This window comes from Arvicola amphibius, chromosome 4 (genome assembly GCF_903992535.2).
Source record: "Arvicola amphibius chromosome 4, mArvAmp1.2, whole genome shotgun sequence".
Taxonomy (NCBI): domain Eukaryota; kingdom Metazoa; phylum Chordata; class Mammalia; order Rodentia; family Cricetidae; genus Arvicola; species Arvicola amphibius.
This window is the reverse complement of record NC_052050.1, coordinates 51,489,160-51,508,905: the sequence shown is the minus strand read 5'-3', so window position 1 is coordinate 51,508,905 and position 19,746 is coordinate 51,489,160. Positions and strand designations below refer to the sequence as shown.

Sequence of the window (19,746 nt, the reverse complement as noted above, 5' to 3'; positions counted from 1 at the left end):
CTGCCCCTCCAGGTCAGCGGTCATAAACAGTCCATGCATGACTGATCCCGAAGAAACCAATCTCAAGTTGCTGGGTCTAACAGAAGTATATAAACTGAGGGGCACCATCATTTGAGTTAGCCGTGGTCCTTAGGAGTTCTGAATCTCTCGCTCCTCGGCATGGCCCCTGAGGGCACAAGGTCCTTCCTTTACAGTCTGTTGCCACTGACACATGCTTGACTCGGGTGGACCAAACACAGCCGGAACTTACACTGTCTGGAACCGGCACCTCGTACTTTTCCAGAATGGTAAACTGCTCGTGGATGGGTGGGATCTGAGTCTCCAGGCTGGGTAAGTCATGCTGCAGGGTGTCCATGAGCTGCAGACTGGCCCCTAGTTCCTCCAGCGTTTGGGGAGGGCGGCTGATTCTAAAAGTCAGCAAAGAGTGTTGTTGGTGGAAAGCACATGCACACATGCGTGCATACGCACACACGCGTGCGCGTACGAGTACTCATACGCTTGCACATACCCACAGCCATGCCCAAGCCAAGCCTTACTTCTCGGCATTGTCTTTCAGGTAGCTGTGCAGATCCATCAGGCGCCCAGCAGCCATCTCCTTGAGCAGCGTTGTAAACTTATTCTGCCACTCGTTGCAATGCTGCACCAGTGAGAACTTGAGGTGTGAACAGTCCAGCAGAACGAACTGAATGTTGAGGACCGTCTCCTCCTTCTGTACATTGTTAGCCACCTCTGTGTAGCTGCAAGAGCCCAGGTCTGCTCAGAGGGCTCTATCCCTTCACAGGTGACCCCCCCAACACCACCACCCAAACTCCACTCTCTTGTTTCCTTTCACCCAAACCTGCAGTTCTAGACAGTTCTATTGCCAGGACTCACCCAGGCCAACCCGTTCCTGGCAGACTGCTGTGGCCATGCCAGCTTCCCAAGTACTGGACAGCACGAATCTGAAGTCACAACTTTCCTCCAGGACCTACAGCCTTGAAGTCCCCTAGGTCAAGGCTGGGTCCACACTGCACTGCTTCTAGCTCAGTTGCCTCAAGCAGACATTTGGTTTAGGAGATAGGCTTTTTACATTTTGCCTGGCTTGGCCTCAAACTCCTGAACACAAGTGGTCTTCCTGCCTCAGCTTCCTGTAGCTGGAACTACCGATGGACCAACCTCATATGCTTTCCTCCTGGGACTGTCTGACTATCCTGAGCCTTCGTGTCCTCATGCATAGGTAGTGATGGCATAGGACAGCCTCAGGGGATGGACGGAGGCCCCTTTGTCTGTGTCCGTGTTCCAGTCTGTTTGCTTTGCGTCCATCTGTACCTCAGTCTGCGCTGTTTCCTCCTGGGCCCCACCATCTCCACCTGATGACACCCCACCCCTCTTAGAACACACAGCCCCCACAGGTGCCATCTTCACCAACCCCTACGATACTCCTCTAAAGAAACAGCTAGCTTTCCCTAAACCTTGCCCAGCCTCTTTCTGGATCTCTGCCTTCAAGAAGCCAAGGTCCAGCACTCTGCTCCTGCAGCCCAGGGCACACAGTGTCCAGACCCAGCGCAGCCCGCAGCAGAGCCCCAGTCTCTTCCCCCAGCGAGTGCTCTTCTTTTAGACAATCCCACCTCCACCTCCCTTTCTTCACTCACCGGGCAATGTCAGCATCAAAAGAAGAGACAGGGGGGTTGAGACGCTGGTAGCGACGGATGAAGGAGTCCTTGTTGATCTCCCAGATCTCCCGATACATGTCCCAGGTCTTGAGGTAATTCTGCAGCAAGCTTGCGTTGTTAGTCATACCACTGCTGATCTGGGCCTGGATCTTCTTGATGTCCTCATCACGCTCTTCAAAGGGTGGAGAGAGATGCTGCTCACTGACATGACACTCACCCCAGGCTCCAGCCTGGCCCCAACACTGCCCTCTGCTTTCCATTCTGCCAGTTACCCCACTAAAATGTACTCCAACATGAGCATTAGAAAACAGGGGAACTGGGCCAGCAACCTGGGCCAGAGCGGGCCTGGGATGGTGAACTCCACAGGAGCAGGAGCAGAACCAGACCAGGGACATTTGCGGAAGCAGGGCTGGGCCAGCGACCTAGGCGGGACAGGGCCTGAGACTGCGAGCACCACAGGAGCAGATACAGGGGAGCAACTGCTGAGTGAGTGGGCCAGAGCCAGAGACTGCTGCAGGTCCGGGGCGTGAATCTGGGACCACAGAGGAACTAGGCCTGAGCCAGGACAGTTGTCGGTCTGGGACCTCCGAGGGAGTAAGGTCCTAAGCCAGGTTGTCTGCGGGTCCCAGCACACCAGGGTCTGGGACTCAAGCCAGGGACCTCCTCAGGAGCAGATCCAGACCAGGGACATTTACAGAAACAGGCCTGAAACCTCCAGGAACAAGGAGTGACCAATGAGGTAACAAAACCATGGCACTGACTGTACCACGAAGAACAACCATCTGAGCCTTGGACTCAATGGCACCTAGAAAATTAATCACCAGTCACAGACAGCCCCAACCACACCAATTAGAGGGAAAGATGAGGAGACAAGGTAAGAACACACGCAACACCACAAAGAGCAACACAACACCAGTAAAATCTACAACCACAAGACTTGAACAACCAAATATAGAAGAAACAGGAAAAAATGACCTAAAAATAACTTCAGGAGAATGTTTGAGACTCTTAAAGAGGAAATGAGAAATTCCCTCAAAGAAATGGAGGAAAAGACAAACAAAAAAATTGGAAGACATCAGCAAATCCCTTAAAGAAAACCAAGCAAAAGCAATCAAACATATGAAAGAAACTATTCAAAACTTGAAAACTGAAATAGAGACAATAAAGAAAACACAACCTGAGGGAATCATAGAAACAGAACTCACGAGAAAATGATCAGGAACCACAAGTGCAAACATAAACAGCAGAATACAAGAGATGGAAGAGAGAATCTCCAACGCTGAAGATACAATAGAGGAAATAGACTCATCAGTGAAAGAAAAGATTAAATCTAACAAAGGCTTTAACACAAAATATCCAGGAAATATTGGACACTATGAAAAGACCAAACCTAAGAATAATAGGTATAAAAGAAGGAGAAGTTCAACTCAAAAGCACAAAAAATACATTTAACAAAATCATAGAAGAAACTTTCTCAACCTAAAAAAAGATATGCCTATGAAGATACAAGAAGCTTACAGAACACGAAATAGACTGGATCAAAAAGAACTCCCCTTGCCACATAATAATCAAAACACTAAACATACAGAATAAAGAAAGAATATTAAGAGCTACAAAGGAAAAAGGCCAAGTAACATATAAAGGCAGACCTATAAGAATTACACCTGACCTCTCACTGGGGACAATGAAAGCCAGAAGGTCGTGGTGAAGCATTATGCAGACATTTATAGACCATGGATGCCAGCCCAGATTACTATACCCAGCAAAATTTTCAATCACCATAGAAGGACAAAACAAGATATTCCATGACAAAACCAGATTTAACCAATACCTATCCACAAACCCAGCCATACACAAAGTGCTAGAAGGAAAATTCCAACCCAACAAAATTCCTACATCAACAAAAACACAATTGATGATCTCACAGCAGCAAATCCCAAAGAAGGGAAAAACACACAAATTAACATCACCAACAATGAAAATTAAGTTAACAAGAGATAGCAATCACAGAACATTAATATCCCTTAATATCAATTGACTCAACTCACCTATAAAAAGATATAGGCTAACAGATTGGATACAAAACAGAATCCATTCTTCTGCTACATACAAGAAACACACTTCAACCTCAAAGACAGACATTGCCTCAGAGTAAAGGGTTGGAAAAAAATTTTCCAATTAAATGGACCTAAGAAACAAGCTGGGGTAGCTATCCATTATCTAACAAACTAGACTTCAAACTAAAATAAATCAAAAGAGACAAAGAAGGACATTTCTTATTAGTTACAGGAAAAGCCATCTAAAGGAAATCTCAATACTAAACTTCTATGCCCCCAAATATAAGGGCACCTTCATATGTAAAAGAAACCCTTCTAAAGCTTAAATCACACATTAAACCCCACACACTAATAGTGGGAGACTTCAACACTCCACTCTCACCACTGGACAGGTCAGTCAGACAAAAAATTAACAGAGAAATAAGGGAACTAACAGATGTTATGACTCAATGGACTTAACAGACATCTATAGACTATTCCACACAAACAGAAAAGAATATACCTTCTTCTCAGCAGCTCATGGAAACTTCTAAAAAAAAATTGACCACATACTCAGTAACAAAACAAACCTCAACAGAGACAAAAAATTGGAATTACCCCATTTATCTTTTTGGATCACCACAGCTTAAAACTAGAATTCAACAGCAACACTACTTCCAGAAATCCCACAAACACATGGAAATTAAACAATACTCACCTGAATCATCAATGGGTCAAGTAAGAAACAAAGGGAGAAATCAAAGACTTCCTAAAATTCAATGAAAATTTCCACACAATGAAAATACCCAAATTTATGAGACACAATGAAAGCAGTGCTAAGAGGAAAGTTGAAAGCACTAAATGCCCACATAAAGACGCTGGGAAAATCCCACACTAGTGAATTAACAGAACATTTGAAAACTTTAGGACAAAAAGAAGCAAACTCACCCAAGAGAAGTAGACAACAGAAAATAATCAAATTGAGAGCTGAAATCAACAAAATAGTAACAAAGAAAACAATACAAAGAATCAATGAGACAAAGAGTTGGTTCTTCCAGAAAAATCAACAAAATAGACAAACCTTTATCCAAACTAACCAAAAGGCAGAGAGAGAGAGAGAATATCCAAATTTACAAAATCAGAAATGAAAAGTGGGACATAACAAGAGACATGGAGGAAATCCAGGGAATCATCAGGTCTTATTTAAAGAACCTGTACTCCACAAAATTGGAAAGCTTAAAGGAAATAAACAACTGTCTGGATAAATATCACTTACCAAAAATTAAATCAAGAACAATAAGCAAATTAAACAGACCTGTAACTGCTGAAGAAATAGAAACAGTCATCAAAAGTCTCCCAAACAAAAAAAGCCCAGGACCAGATGGCTTCAGCTTAGAATTCTACAAGATTTTCAAAGGAGAACTAATACCAATACTCCTCAAATTGTTCCACACAATAGAAACAGAAGGAACATTGCCAAACTCTTTTTATGAGGCTACAATTACCCTGATACCCAAACCACAGAAAGACATTACTAAGAAAAAGAATTACAGACCAATATAACTTATGAACATTGATGCAAAAATACTAAATAAAATACTGGCAAATCGAATCCAAGAACACATCAGAACCATCATCCACCATGATCAAGTCGGCTTCATCACAGAGATGCAGGGATGGTTCAACTTATAAAAATCTGTCAACATAATCCACCATATAAACAAACTGAAAAATAAAAACCACATTATCATCTCATTAGATGCTGAAAAAGCTTTTGAAAAAAAATACAACATCCCTTCATGATAAAGGTCTTGGAGAGAGCAGGGATACAAGGAATATATCGAAACACAATAAAGGCAATATACAGCAAGCCAACAGCCAACATCAAACTAAATGGAGAGCAATTCATGGCGATCCCACTAAAATCAGGAACAAGACAAGGTTGTCCACTCTTTCCATATCTATTCAATATAGTTCTGAGGTCCTAGCCAAAGCAATAAGACAACAAAAGTGGATCAAGGGGATACAAACTGGAAAAGAAGAAGTCAAACTATTTGCTGACGATTTGGTAGTTTACATAAGTGACCCCAAAAATTCTACCAAGGAACTTCTACAATAAAAACTTTAAGTAATGTAGCAGGATACAAGATTAACTAGAACAAAATCAGTAGCCCTCCTGTACACAGATAATAAATTGGCTGAGAAAGAAATCAGAAAAATATCACTCTTCACAATAGCCACAAATAGCATAAAATATCTCGGAGTAACTCTAACCAAACAAGTGGAAGACTTGTATGACAAGAACTTTAAATCTTTGAAGAAAGAAATTGAAGACGACACTAGAAAGTAGAAAGATCTCCCACGCTCTTGGCTATGTAGAATTAACATAGTAAAAACGGCAATCTTACCAAAAGCAATCTACAGATTCAATGCAATGCCCATCAAAATCCCAGAAAAATTTTTCACAGACATCAAAAGAACGGTACTCAACTTCATATGGAAAAGCAAAAAACTCAGGATAGCCAAAACAATCCTGTACAATAAAAGAATTTCTGGAGGCATCATAATCCCTGACTTCAAACTCTACTACAGAGCTACAGTGCTGAAAACAGCCTGGTATTGGCACAAAAACAGACAGGAGGACCAATGGAACTGAATCGAAGACCCGGATATCAATCCACACATCTTCGAACACCTGATTTTTGACAAGAAGCAAAAAAAATATTAAATGGAAAAAAGAAAGCATATTTAACAAATGGTGCTGGCATAATTGGATATCAACATGTAGAAGAATGGTCCATATCTATTACCATGCACAAAACTAAAGTCTAAATGGATCAAGGACCCCAACATAAAGCCAGCCACACTGAATCTCATAGAAGAGAAAGTGGGAAGTACACCTGAACGCATTGGCACAGGAGACCACTTCATAAATATAATTCTAGTAGCATAGACACTGAGAGAAACAGTTAATAAATGGGACCTCCTGAAACTGAAAAGCTTCTGTAAAGCAAAGGACATGGTCAACAAGACAAAACGACAGCCTACAGAATGGGAAAATATCTTCACTAACCCACATCAGACAGAGGTCTGATCTCCAAAATATACAAAGAACTCAAGAAATTGGACACCAAAAGATTACATAATACAATAAAAATGGAGTACAGACCTAAACAGAGGACTCTCAACAGAGGAATCTAAAATGGCTGAAAAACACTTAAGGAAATGCTCAACATCCTTAGTCATCAGAGAAATACAAATCAAAACAACCTGAGATTTCATCTTACACCTGTAAGAATGGCCAAGATCAAAAACACTGATGACAAATTATGCTGGAGAGGTTGTGGGAAAAGGGAACACTCCTGCATTGCTGGTGGGAATGCAAGCTGGTATAACCCCATTGGATGTCAGTGTGGCAATTTCTCAGAAAATTAGGAAAAAACCGTCCTCAAGACCCAGCAATACCACTTTTGGATATATATCCAAAGGATGCTCAACCATACCATAAGGACATGTGCTCAACTATGTTCATAGCAGCTTGGTTTATCATAGCCAGAACCTGGAAGCAACCTAAATGCCCCTAGACCCAAGAATGGATAAGGAAAATGTGGTACATTTACACAATGGGGTACTACACAGCAGAAAAAAAATAACGACATCTTGAATTTTGCAGGCAAATGGATGGAGCTAGAAAACATCATATTGAGTGAGGTAACCCAGACACAGAAAGACAATTATCACACGTACTCACTCATAAGTGGTTTTTAAACATAAAGCAAACTAGCCTACAAATCACAATCCCAGAGAACCTAGGCAACAATGAGGACCCTAAAAGAGACATACATGGATCTAATCTACATGGGAAGAAGAAAAAGATAAGATCTCCTGAGTAAATTGGGAGCATGGGGACCTTGGAAGAGGGTTTAAGGGGAGGGGAGAGGCAGGGAGGGGAGCAGAGGAAAATATAGAGCTCAATAAAAAACAATAAAACACGCACACACACATATGAAAACAGAAAGGAGCTTGAAAAACCAAAAAAAAAAAAAATTAAGAAAAGAGAACAGAGGGGAGCTAGAGATGGCTCAGCAGTTAAGAGGACCTAGTTTCTGTTTACAGCACCCATGTAGAAGCTCACAACCGTCTGTAACTTCAGTCCCAGAAGCAACAAGGCCTTCTTTCTGGACTTGGTGGGCAGACATACCTTCATGCAAAAGGCTCATACACATCAAAGAATAACAAGTGAATCTTCAGAAAGAAAAGAAAACAGAGGGGGCAGCTGCGCAAGTCTGACCCTGCGTGTCTCACTTCTGTGGGAATCAAGGCCTCTTCTAGTCCAACACGAGTCTCAAACTTATCCACGCTCCTCTTCCAACCCAGTTTTCACAACCCACAGGGATCGGCCACCTAATTGCAATCCCCTTGCTTCTTCCTCAGTCTGGCTCCTTGGACATGTTTATCATATCCAGACATGGCTGGCCCGGTGTGAATGAGATGCCCTCATCACTCCTCCTAGCTCTGCCTAGCTAAGTGCCTGCTGTGCTGCATGCCCTCCCCATGGCCCACTCACCTACAAGCACATGGATGGGTTCCCGAGCCACCTTTCGTTTGATGAGGATATCGGGGAGGTGGCGGAAGACAGAGATGGTGGAGAAGAGGTGGCTGGCGATATCGTTGACCACACTCGCCAGAGTCTGCAGAGTGGGGGAGAATTCCACCTGTGGGGAAGCACAGAGGAGCTTAGGGCGCTGGTGGAGAGACACAGGCTTCAAAGCCTCTAAGGCTGAACACCTGAGTTGGGCCTGGAGGCACAGGAAAAAGTCAAGGTCCGGGATGAAGTCTAAGAGTAGAGAGAAGAGGCCTGGAAAGATGGCTCGGTGGTTAAGAGCACTGACTGCTCTTCCAGAGGATCCGGGTTCAATTCCTAATACCCACATAGTGGCCCACAAAGATCTAAAACTCCGATTTTAAGGAATTCATTACCCTCTTCTGGCCTCTGCAGACATCAGGCGCATGCGGTACACAGACATACATGCAAGCAAAACACCCATACATATAAAACAAATTGGGGAAAAATAACAATTGCCTGTGGGGTGCCAAGCCCCCATGGATACATCTGCCACACAACTCCTGCACCTCAGAGTTAGGGAACATCACAGAAGAGGGGATGGGAAGACTGTAAGGCCACTGGGGACCAGGACTTCTACTGTAAGACTTTGTCTCCTAGAAATGACAGGGAAGCTTCACCCATGATTCCTCAGGCATTTGGCTGCCTAAGCAAGATCTGGACAAGGAGCACACAGAGAGACCTGCTAGGGTGCAAGAGAGAAATCCTATGGGATCTCAAACCGCAGGCAATGATGTCGAGAGTGAGAAAATTAGTCTTCCCTAATTGTTTGTCCAATACCAAGTGATCATCCCTGAAATCATACACAGGTTATATTTATACATAAAGAAAAGGGGGTCATGGATTTGAGAGGGACCAAGGTCAGGGGACATGAAAGGTGTTAGGGGAGGAAAGAAAGTGGGGAAATGATGTGATTATATTTTAATTTTTAAAAATTTAATATTTAAAAAATAACTGAAAGAAACTGAGGACTATGGTATGGGAACCTTGAGGTGCTGGAGGCCTAGAGGCCCTCACCTGTGCCACACCTCCTGGCATGTCATCCTGTAAGATGACAAGGACTCGGAAAAGTGGGTTTGGAGTGGTCTTCCCGTCCCCGTTGATGGCCTTGGAGAGTTCCAGCAGGGACCACTTCACGTTCATGCGCAGGGCATCCTCCATCATGTGATCCAACCGTATCATGTAGAGCAGCCACTGTTGCTGTATCTGGGAGGGGAGGGGAGAAGAAAAGGTTCTGGAGAAAGCAGCTCAGGGCCTGGGAAATGGGCACCAGCTGATGGGTGACAAGCAAGACAGAAATGCAGGGTTCTGGGGGCTGGGAACAGCTCAGCTGTTAAGAGCACTGGCTGCTCTTGCAGAAAACCCAGGTTCCGTTCCCAACACCCACAACAGGCAGCTCACAACTTCTCTGGCCTCCGAGTGCAGCAGGTACCCATGTGGTGTACATACATGCAGGCAAAAACACTGGAAAACATACAAATAAATCTTTAAAGAAACAGAGGCAAGATCCTGAATGCCGCCAGAGAAGACCTGAAACCCTGAAGGCGAACTGCATGTGGGACCAGGGTTGGTGACATACAGGAGAATAGCAGTGTAGTCAGAGGGTATGTGGGTTCCCTGCCTCAGGCTGGGCACAGGATGCCTACCTCAGGACCATCGTTCTTGAACACTTCGTAGGAGTTGGTCATGATGTTCACCACATCCTGGTGCAGGTTCACCAGTTTCTGCTGCACGGTCATCCGATGTTCCCTCTGGGCCTCCTCAAATTCCAGGTCTCTGTACACCCGTTTGCCAGTGATATGCACCAGGAGCATCTCAGACATCTCCTGGGCCTTCCAGCCAATGGTCAGAGTGGAGGCCTTGAAGTCATTCACGATCATCTGCACCTGGAGTCAGGCCCAGGCACGGTCCACAGTGGCACCTGCTATAGCACCTATTCCCGTGAACTGTGCGGGCACCTTGTATATTCCTTCCCGTGAAGACTGGATTGAGGCTCTCTGGACCTGATTCTATCCTCCTGCTAGAATTTCTGACATAAAAAAAAAAAAACCCTTCCCTTTCAGTAAGGAAATTCTTGCCTAAGCATGCGTAAGACCTTGGGATCAATTCTCGGCACCAAATTTTGGGGAGGACATTTAACTTGGCCTCCTGCTAGAATTTCTGACATTAAAAAAAAAATCCTTCCCTTCCAGTGAGGAAATTCTTGCCTAAGCATGTGTAAGACCTTGGGATCAATTCCTGGCACCAAATTTTGGGGAGGACATTCAATTGATGGTATAATGCCTCCCAGGGTCTCCTCCATCACCAAAGGCTCAGGCATTGATGACCCACATGCTAGCCCTTCCATCAGCCTTATAGACCTTTAGAGTCTGGCAGCTGCGGCCTACCTTGCTGGCATGTATGCGGCACTCCGTGATGAAGAAGGCGCTGGCTCCCTTTAGGGCCCAATGCAGCTTCTTCAGGCCTGGGTGGATCTTCTTATCCAGGAATCGGATCCGCTCTTTGAACAGGGCCTGCTCATCTGGGGACAGCATGGCAATAATCCTGCGTGGGAGAGAAGACCGGTAGCGGGGTCAGGACGCTTGGCAGTCTCTCAAACTTGCATTCTGGCCTAGGGTTCCCTAAAGAAACTCTCATCATACAAGTGTTATACACACTGTGCTGGCCAAGGGCTGCTGAGATGGCTCAGTGGTTAGAAGCCCTTGCCACTAAGTCTGAGGATCTGAATTCAATCCCTGGGACCCACAGAGTGGAAGGAGAGAACTGACTCCCACCAACTGTCCTCTGGCCTCTCCATGCACACTGGACCTGGAGAGGTGACTCAGCATTGAGAGCTCTTGCTTTTGCTTAGGACTCTGGTTCAATTCCCAGCCCCTACATGATGTCTTGTATCCATTTGTAACTCTAGTCCCAGAGAATCTGATGCCCTCTTCTGGCCTCCTCAGGTGCCAGGCCTGAGAAAACACCCATACACAATCAATCAATCAATCAATCAATAAATTGTTAAATGTGCTTTCTAATACTGGTCATATGTAGCTTGAAATGTGGCCTATGATAAGAGGAACATTTTAATTAAGTAATTGAAATAAAAATAGCTACATGCAACTAAAGGCTACCACACTGAATGTATCCTTTCTAGAAATTCAAACAAAAGTATTTGTTTCATCCCCTTGGGTTTTCACTGAGGTGAGAAAGGTTTGTAAGATTGTGTCTTCCTGAAATCTGTCCGTCCAAGCCTTCCCTTTTGCTGTGGTATTACTTGGCCTTGGGAGCTGGCTAGACCAGGAAGGGAGACGCTGTCATGAGTAGGACCTAACATAGCTGTTGTCTCACTCCACCATGGAAGACACCGAAGGCTGTCCATTTAGAGACCAGGCTTCCGGAACCGTGAGCCAGGAGTCTGGTTATTTCTAAGCCACCCAATCCATGATACAGCTAACCACGCACAAATGTCACCCTAGAGGTGGGCCCCACAAGGTCAAAGGCTGGGGACAGGACTAGATGAGGGAAGGTGGTCTTGTTTCAGTGACTCTGATGCTATTGCATGCCAGAATCCCAATGTCGCCCGGCTCTGAGTGCCTGGACTCAGAGAAGGAACTGCAGGGAAAGGGAATCACTTTTCAGGATGAGAAAAACACAGTGATGGGGACCCTGAGCGACACACCACATCCTCGGGCTGATGAGGACGGAGCGCACCTATTGTAGTCTCGTGCAACGAGGAGCAGGTTCTCCCGCAGAATCCGCAGGTCCTCGGCGCGTTCAGCCACGTTCATCACATAGTGAGGCGTCTCAAACAGCAGCCGCTCCCAGTAGTCAATCTCCACAAAGAGAATCAGGAGCGTCCTAGGGAGAAAGCAGAGCAACTGAGGCATGGCTTAGAGGGCGCTAGGAGGAATGTGCCCGTGGGAAACAGGCCTTCCAGGTGACAGAGGCAGACAGGACAGAGTGATATTCGCTACTTCCCCAAACCATGAGAGCTGCAGCGACGGGGATTTCTGGGCGTCTGGGGCAGACGCCCACACAGGTACAGGTGACAAGAAGTCCTGGAAGCTGAGCAGTAAATGACCTGGGTTTGGAGCGGAAGGGGAATTCTAAGCTGGGCAATAGCAACAGCTGGAAACTACCTAACTCTCTAAAAGCCCCAGGGGCTGTGGCTTCAAGGAAACCTCCAGAAGGGGCTTTGAAATTGATTGAGACTCAAACAGGAAGGCCAGTACAGAGCTCAAGAAGCAGTTCCCCGGAGTTCTTCCATGACTCTGTAGGGCAAGGTCCTTCGCTGGAGCTAGCAGAGTGCAGGAGGTCCATTGACTGATGAAGAAGGTGCAGAGACAAGCAGAAGACACCTGGGGACCCCAGGCCACAGAGGAGAGTAGTATACTGAGAGTGAGCTGGGCATATGCGGCCATCCACAAACTCAGTGCTAAGTCACTAGCCTTCTGGGAAAGCCACACTATGGCCAGCAGAAGACCACAGGTCCAAGTGTCAAGACACACACGAGGATGTGCGGTACACCAAGAAAGAACCCCATTTGGAAGATTCTTTTCTGGGGTCTCTGGCAAGTGGTGTGGAAGCAAATGACCAAGACTGAAGACTAGGAATCCTCCTCAAAGAGCTGCCCTGTTGACTGCAACCACAGGCGCTATTGACAGCCCAAACCCTCTCCTCCCCAGAGCTTCCAATCAGTTTCCAAGTCTTTTCCTACCACGTGACTACAACGGGAAGGGGCTTTTCTATTTTTCTAATTTGCAACGACTCTTGTTTGCTTGTTTGGTAATTTTGCTACCCAGGGTAGCCTTGAACTCACTGAGGATGACTTTGAACTCCCCAAGGGCTGAGATTACAGGCACACACCACCATGTCCAGCTGCCAGAGAGATGCTCATGCCCTGTTCTTTTCTATGGATTCTCTTTCTTTTCTCTGAGCAAGTTAGGGACAGTTTGTTGCTTTTCATGTTTATGGGGAGCAGAGCTTTTGTTCTCTTCTGCTTGCTTGTTTGGGCTTTCAGCCTTGGTACGAAGTTCAAACTGCCGGCAGAAGCACAAAAATCCAAAATAAAATTAACAGGAACCTCTCAGAAAACAGGAAAAGGAGCACACCTAGGTATAAGAGAAGACTGTCTAAAAGCCGGGCTGGGGTAGTGCACATCTTTAATTCCCGCCCTAGGGCGACAGAGATAGGTGGCTCTCTTTGAGTTCGAGGCCAACTACCACAGCTAGTTAGTTCCAGGACAGCCATGGCAACACAGAGAAACCCTGTCTTGAAAAACCAAAAAAAAAAAAAAAAAGACTTTCTACAGAGAAAAAATAGAAAACAGCCTATTAATAATTTTAGGTTGTGTTAGAGGGAATGACGTGCCAAATATAAAAATTAATTTCACTCATTAATGACATCCCGGAGCATGAGCGTCCTCAGTCCCAAGTGACTTTTGACTCTGCTGAGATCCCCTTTCCAGTCTGACTACCTGATCCTTCCCAGCTCCTCCCGAGTCTGTCGCGAGCACAGGCAGGTGCTCAGCTTCCTCCAGACCACCCTCTCTCAGACCTCAGGCCAGGATTCTTCCTTCCCTCCCTGCTCACTCCCCGTTCATTTCCTCCACAGACCCTGTGGTCCTTTAGTTTGTGGTTTTTTCTTTGTTGTCTGTGCTGGGAGAATGGAAGCAACCACTTTCCAGGGTCTGGGCCCTGCTAAGCACACCCTCCCTCAGCTCCACTGAGCTTCAGCCTTCAGGCCCAGCCTTCATCTCAGTCACTCTCTTAGCGACCCTCACTCCTTTGTCCTCTAGTCTAACTACCTCACCAAAACAAACAAACAAACAACCTATCCCCCACCCCCACCCCCCCCCCGCAAAAAAAAAAAAAAAAGCTGAACACAAGCCAGCCTTGCTAGCGCACGCCTTTAACCCCAGCACTGGGACAGGCATGTCGCTGCAAGCTGGAGAGGAGCCTGGCCTGCCTACATTTCAAGTCCCAGGTGAAATCTATTATCCTCCAGGCTAAGCCACATGAACGCACCTGAGCAATGCCGATACCATCACAAATTAGTCCAGTCTCACTCTGAATTCTCCTGAGGCCTCCAGGGCTCTCCAGGCCACATCCTGTGTCTGTCCCTGTGCTCTTGACCCCTCCATCTGGATTTCAAGTTGTATTACAAGGAACAGTAGCAAAACACACTGGCAGTGGCACAAAAACAGATGCGCTGATCAACAGGATGAAACTGAAGACCTGGACAATTTGGTTTTCCCTTTGTCCAAAAGGACAGGGTTTCCCTGTGTAGTCCTGATTGTCCTGGAACTCACTGTGTGGCCTTGAGTTGAGAGAGAGAGAGAGAGAGAAAGAGAGAGAGAGAGAGGAGATCCAGATCCTCCAGCTGACCTCGGTGATTTATAGAGAGATCCACTGGCCTCTGCCTCCTGGGTGCTGGGACTAAAGGAGCATTGCCGCCGTCGTGACTGGCTGACAACTGAATTTTGATAAGCAAAAAAAAAAAAAAAAAAAAAAAAAAAAATACACACTGGAGTAAAGAAAGCATCTTCAACAAATAGTGCTGGTCAGTGTGGATAACCACAAGTAGAAGAATGAAAATGGACCCATAGCTACCACCCTGCACAAAACTCAGTTCCAAACAGATCACAGAGCTCACCATAAGACCAGATACCCTGAATCTGGCAGAATAGGGCAGTAGGCTTTGAGTCAAGAAAGGCCTTTCTGAACAGGATGTCAACAGTAAAGGCATTGAGATTGGGACCTCCTGAAGATGAAGTTTCCATAAAGAAAAAGACACTATCATCGAGCAAAGCTGCAGCCTACAGAATGGGGAGAAATCTTTAACAGTTAATCTGTCTCTTCAAGGCACTAAAACCCCACTCTTCCCAAGCTGGTGTCTCCCAGAGGAAAGCCATCAGCTGAGAACTCCACCTGCTTCCTGCCGCAGCCTGTGTGAACTGACCTGGGCCATGATGAGGCTTCCTGCACATTTATGACTGCGAGTTCCTTCTCTCCCTACTAAAGCTCCCCGGGGCTGTGTCCTGCAGCCCTGTCCTCCTGCAGGAAGACACACTCCCTCAACAAACCAGCTCCTTCCCACCATTGGACTATGGCCAAATTCTATCGTGTCAAGAAAGAATATACTAAAAACAACCCTCCCTTGACTCCTACTGTCCTAGAGAGACCACCCTCTGCCCGCCCCTTCAGAGCCTGCTTTCTTTAAGGAGTTGCTCTGGAGGGGTCCTTTTGCTTCCTCTCATCTCCATCGCTCCCAGTTCATTCTCCGCTCCACCCACACCTCACCAAAAATTCCCACGCTGCACCAAAGGGGACTTGTAGGTCTTGTCTTCCCTGACCTCCACGTAGGCCTTTTACAATGATATTGTTATTGTATTTTGTGCACAGGGCTGTTTTGCCTGCATGTATATCCACATACCACCCCTGGGAGACCAGAGGAGGGCACTGGATCCCCAAGAACTGTAGTTACTGACGGCTGTGAGCCTCCGTTGGGTGCTGAGAACTACACCCAGGTTTCTCGGGCAGAGCGGCCAATGCTCTTTCCCACTCAACCCCTCTCCAGCCCCTCTGTAGGCTTTGCTCTCATGGCAAATAGTCCGCTTTCCTCAGACCCACTCCTTCCCCACCCCTCCCCAGCCCTTCCTCTCTCCAGCTCGTCCTCGACCTCGTCCTCCTCGCAGTCTCCAGGCACATGTCACTGCGGCACAGCAAGGAATCTGCCACCTCTCCAGGCTCCTTCAACGGGGACCCCCAAAGGTTCTTCATCTCCAGTAATTCTCCCAGGATGAGCTAACCCACTCCCATGGCTTCAGTTGCCTCTGAGAGATGATCGACTCCCAGATCTACCCAGCTAAGCTCTAGTGTCCAGACTGTGTTCAGCTGCCTAAAGATATCTCTTCCCCAGCTTGTCCCACGGGCATCGCCAGCTCCACGTGTCCCCTGACAGAGGAGTCAGCACAAAATCTGGAACTCCTGCCGGAGGGTAGAGCAGCCTCCAAGGAAGAGGACCACCCCAGGAAGAACAGCACACGGGAAGACGGCACAAGGGAGGACAGCACACGGGAGGATGGCACACGGGATGGCGGCACACAAGAGAACACCAAGGAAGAGCACTTCCCACACCCACACATGGACCAAAGACTGCATGCATGCTCTCCCACCCCCTCACTTTCTGACGTCCTACCCATTACTAACTCCTTTTGTTTTTTATAAAGCAAAACTCAGAATTCAGTTCTCCCCCAAAACTATGTAACTCCAATGTCATGATAATGGTAATATTTTTATCTGAAACTAGAAGACATTCCATCTAAAGGGCTAGAGCCCCAGTTGTCATGGCTACACTTTCTGCTGTTTCAAGATAGGCCAGCAAAGCCCTCTTTTCTTCTTTTTGTTTTTTTCTTTTTTTTTTTTTTAAGACAGGGTCTTACAGCTGGGCGGTGGTGGCGCACGCCTTTAATCCCAGCACTTGGGAGGCAGAGGCAGGTGGATTTTTGTGAGTTCAGGGCCAGCCTGGTCTACAAGAGCTAGTTCCAGGACAGGCTCCAAAAGCTACAGAGAAACCCTGTCTCGAAAAACCAAAAAAAAAAAAAAAAAAAAAAAAACAGGGTCTTACTATGTAACTCTGGCTGTCATGGAACTCACTGTGTAGACCAGGCTGGCCTTGAATTCACAGAGATCCGTCCACCTCTGCCTCACCAGTGCTGGGATTAAAGGCGTGTGCCACCACCACCAGGTCAGAAATTCTTATACAGACACCTAAAATTTTTACATTGTCACCAACTCTTATTGGAAAAACTCCTGAGGAGGTGCCTTCTAGACCCCCAATGTTCTCTCCTCCCCTGAAATAACAGCAGCAAGGAGATGTGCCTTATGTAGCTATTTGTTCAGCTGAGTGTGAGAGTAAAAAATATTCTTAGGGCAGGAGAGAGAGCTCAGTGGTCAAGAGCACCAGCTGCTCTTCCAGAGAACCCAGATTTGATTTCCAGCACCCACACAGCCACTAGCAACCCTCTGTAGCTGCAGTTTCAGGGAATCCAGTGCTTCCTTCTGACCTCAGGCACATACACACAAACACTTATACACATGAAATAATAATTAAAAAATTAATGTTCAAATACATTTTAAGCTAAAATATTTATAAAAAGAGATGCAGGGTCAGTCGACTCAGAGGCGCAGTGCATTGTGGTAGGCTGATGAGTTCTTTCTGGGACTGGGCTGCCCTTCGGCTCAGATGTGTGTGCACACCTGGATAAGGTTCACACACACACAGACACACACAGACACACACACACAGACACACAGACACACACACACACACACACAGAGACATGCCATTTGACATACTTGCTTCCTACTGGCATCCAGACAGAGGCAACCGCAAAGGGTACTCTCCTTTTTCATTTTTTTAAAAAAGATTTATGTGTTTATTACATATACAGTGTTCTGTCCACATGTATGCCTGCAGGCCAAAAGGGCACCAGATCTCACTATGGATGGTTGTGAGCCACCATATCAGTGTTGGGAATTGAACTCAAGACCTCTGGAAGAGCAGCCAGAGCTCTTAACCTCTGAGTCATCTCTCCAGCTAGGTATTCTTTTTTAAACTAAAATGTTCTTAACCTCAAGAAATATTGGCTGAGACCCATGGAAAATCTTAGGGTACTCTGCCTCTAAGAAGTCAGTGTAACCTGTACGGTGTCAATGGATGAATTCTGTTGAAAAACAGTGTTCTGTTTTTCAGGCGGAGTCTCATGAAGCCCCAGCTAGCCTGGAACATACTAGAGAGCCAAAGATGACCTCAAATTTCTACTCCTCTTTCTAAGAGCTAGGATTTTTAGTGTGCCCTACCAGCCCTAGGTGAAAACTGGTTTTTAATAGAAATAAAATAATGAGTTATGTACTTTCTTCTTGGATGTCTGGCTCTTATACCTTGAAATTAAGTAAAGACTGTAATTACTCAAGATGTAGCTTTAGATAATTTTACTCAAGGTATATGGTTTATTAATTTGATGTCAGCTATGAGGTAATCTGTCACGCATTTACACTTTGGGAGGTGAACCCAAGGTTTTCTAGTAAAAGCTGTGATCAGACAGACATTGTCATGGTGGAAAAGAATAGTCATAGCTAAAGCAAAATAAGATATCAGAGATTTTATGTGTATATTAAAAATGGCTTGTGAACAAAAAGCAATTTGAAGAGAGAGTGCTATTTTTGGACAGAGATATTTAACATCATAAAGATTTCATTCTTCTAAACTTAACCCATAAATGTGACCCAATACACACTCTAATAAAAAGAGGAATGAAACTATTTTAGGAACTAAAAAAAATTGTTTAAAAAATTCTTATGTGAAATACCTTTAAAGAAAGCCAGGGATTTTTTTTAAGAGGGTAATGAGGACAATAATTAAAACAATTTGGTTCTTGCACATGACTGAGTCAGAAGAGCAAATCCAAAACAGCGCTTTGCTGGGAGGTTTCTTCATTATAAAGAAAGCAACTCAATAATGTCGGGGTGTAGCTGGTGGTAGCATGCTTGCCTAGCATACACACAGCCCTGAGTTTGAGCTCCAGCAATGCAGAAAAATAAATAAACTAACAAGATTAGGTCGACTGGCTTGCAATGTATTTAAAAAACAGAAAACACAAGTTGACTCTATAATTCTCCTTACACCACAGTAATTGCAAATGGATTTAAGACCTAAGAACATAGGACAGAATCAAGCAACCTGGTGGTGGACAATTCTAACGCCAGCACTCGTGAGGTACAGGCAGGAGAATCAGGACATCAGGGTCATCCTCATAGCAAATTCAAGGCTAGCCTGGGCACGGGAGGTGCCGTCTCAAAACTTTGCGCGCGCACACACACATACGCCACTTTTTTGTCTATTCTACAGTCAAGAATTGATTAAAAAAATAATAATGTCACATCTTAAACTTTCCAGAGAATTCTACTTTCACCTTAAAAGGAGAATAATTTAAAGATTTAAAGAATAAAATTATATCCAAATGTTCAATTCTTTGTGATCCATGTTTTCAGATACTGTGAAGTCCTATTTCCTTTCCATTTTTGTAAACATGAAAAATCTCCATAACACAGGTATTATTAAATACAAACAAACCCGGGCTCACCAGACATTTGATGACTGTCTTTGAAGCGGGAGATAAAGGCCAGAGTCAGGAGAAATTGTTTTCAACCTAGAATTACAACCCTAGGGAAACGCACAGACATGAAGGGAGAAATTGGTTGTTGCCAATCGTGGAGGAACTTAAAAACCTTAACTCCTATGCAACATTTCTTGGAAAACTACCAAAGGATGCATGTTACCAAAACAAAGCCATAAACCAACGAAGGCGTCAGAGGAACTGAAGAGAAAGAAACTCAAGGAGGTTCCTAAAGACCGTTCTGAAGCAGACCTGAGGCGACGCCTTGAC

At 45.4% G+C, this 19,746-nt stretch overlaps 1 protein-coding gene across 1 annotated transcript in view; it reads right to left on the bottom strand.

Annotated features, from left to right (window-relative positions):
* The window catches only part of Dnah2 (dynein axonemal heavy chain 2), a 120,617-nt gene that overhangs the window by 66,630 nt on the left and 34,241 nt on the right, over positions 1-19,746 (bottom strand). Inside the window, 8 exon segments of the mRNA XM_038325396.1 lie at positions 251-407; positions 537-737; positions 1,632-1,824; positions 8,256-8,403; positions 9,330-9,518; positions 9,959-10,198; positions 10,700-10,856; positions 12,009-12,155. Coding sequence (XP_038181324.1) covers positions 251-407; positions 537-737; positions 1,632-1,824; positions 8,256-8,403; positions 9,330-9,518; positions 9,959-10,198; positions 10,700-10,856; positions 12,009-12,155 — 1,432 coding nt within the window.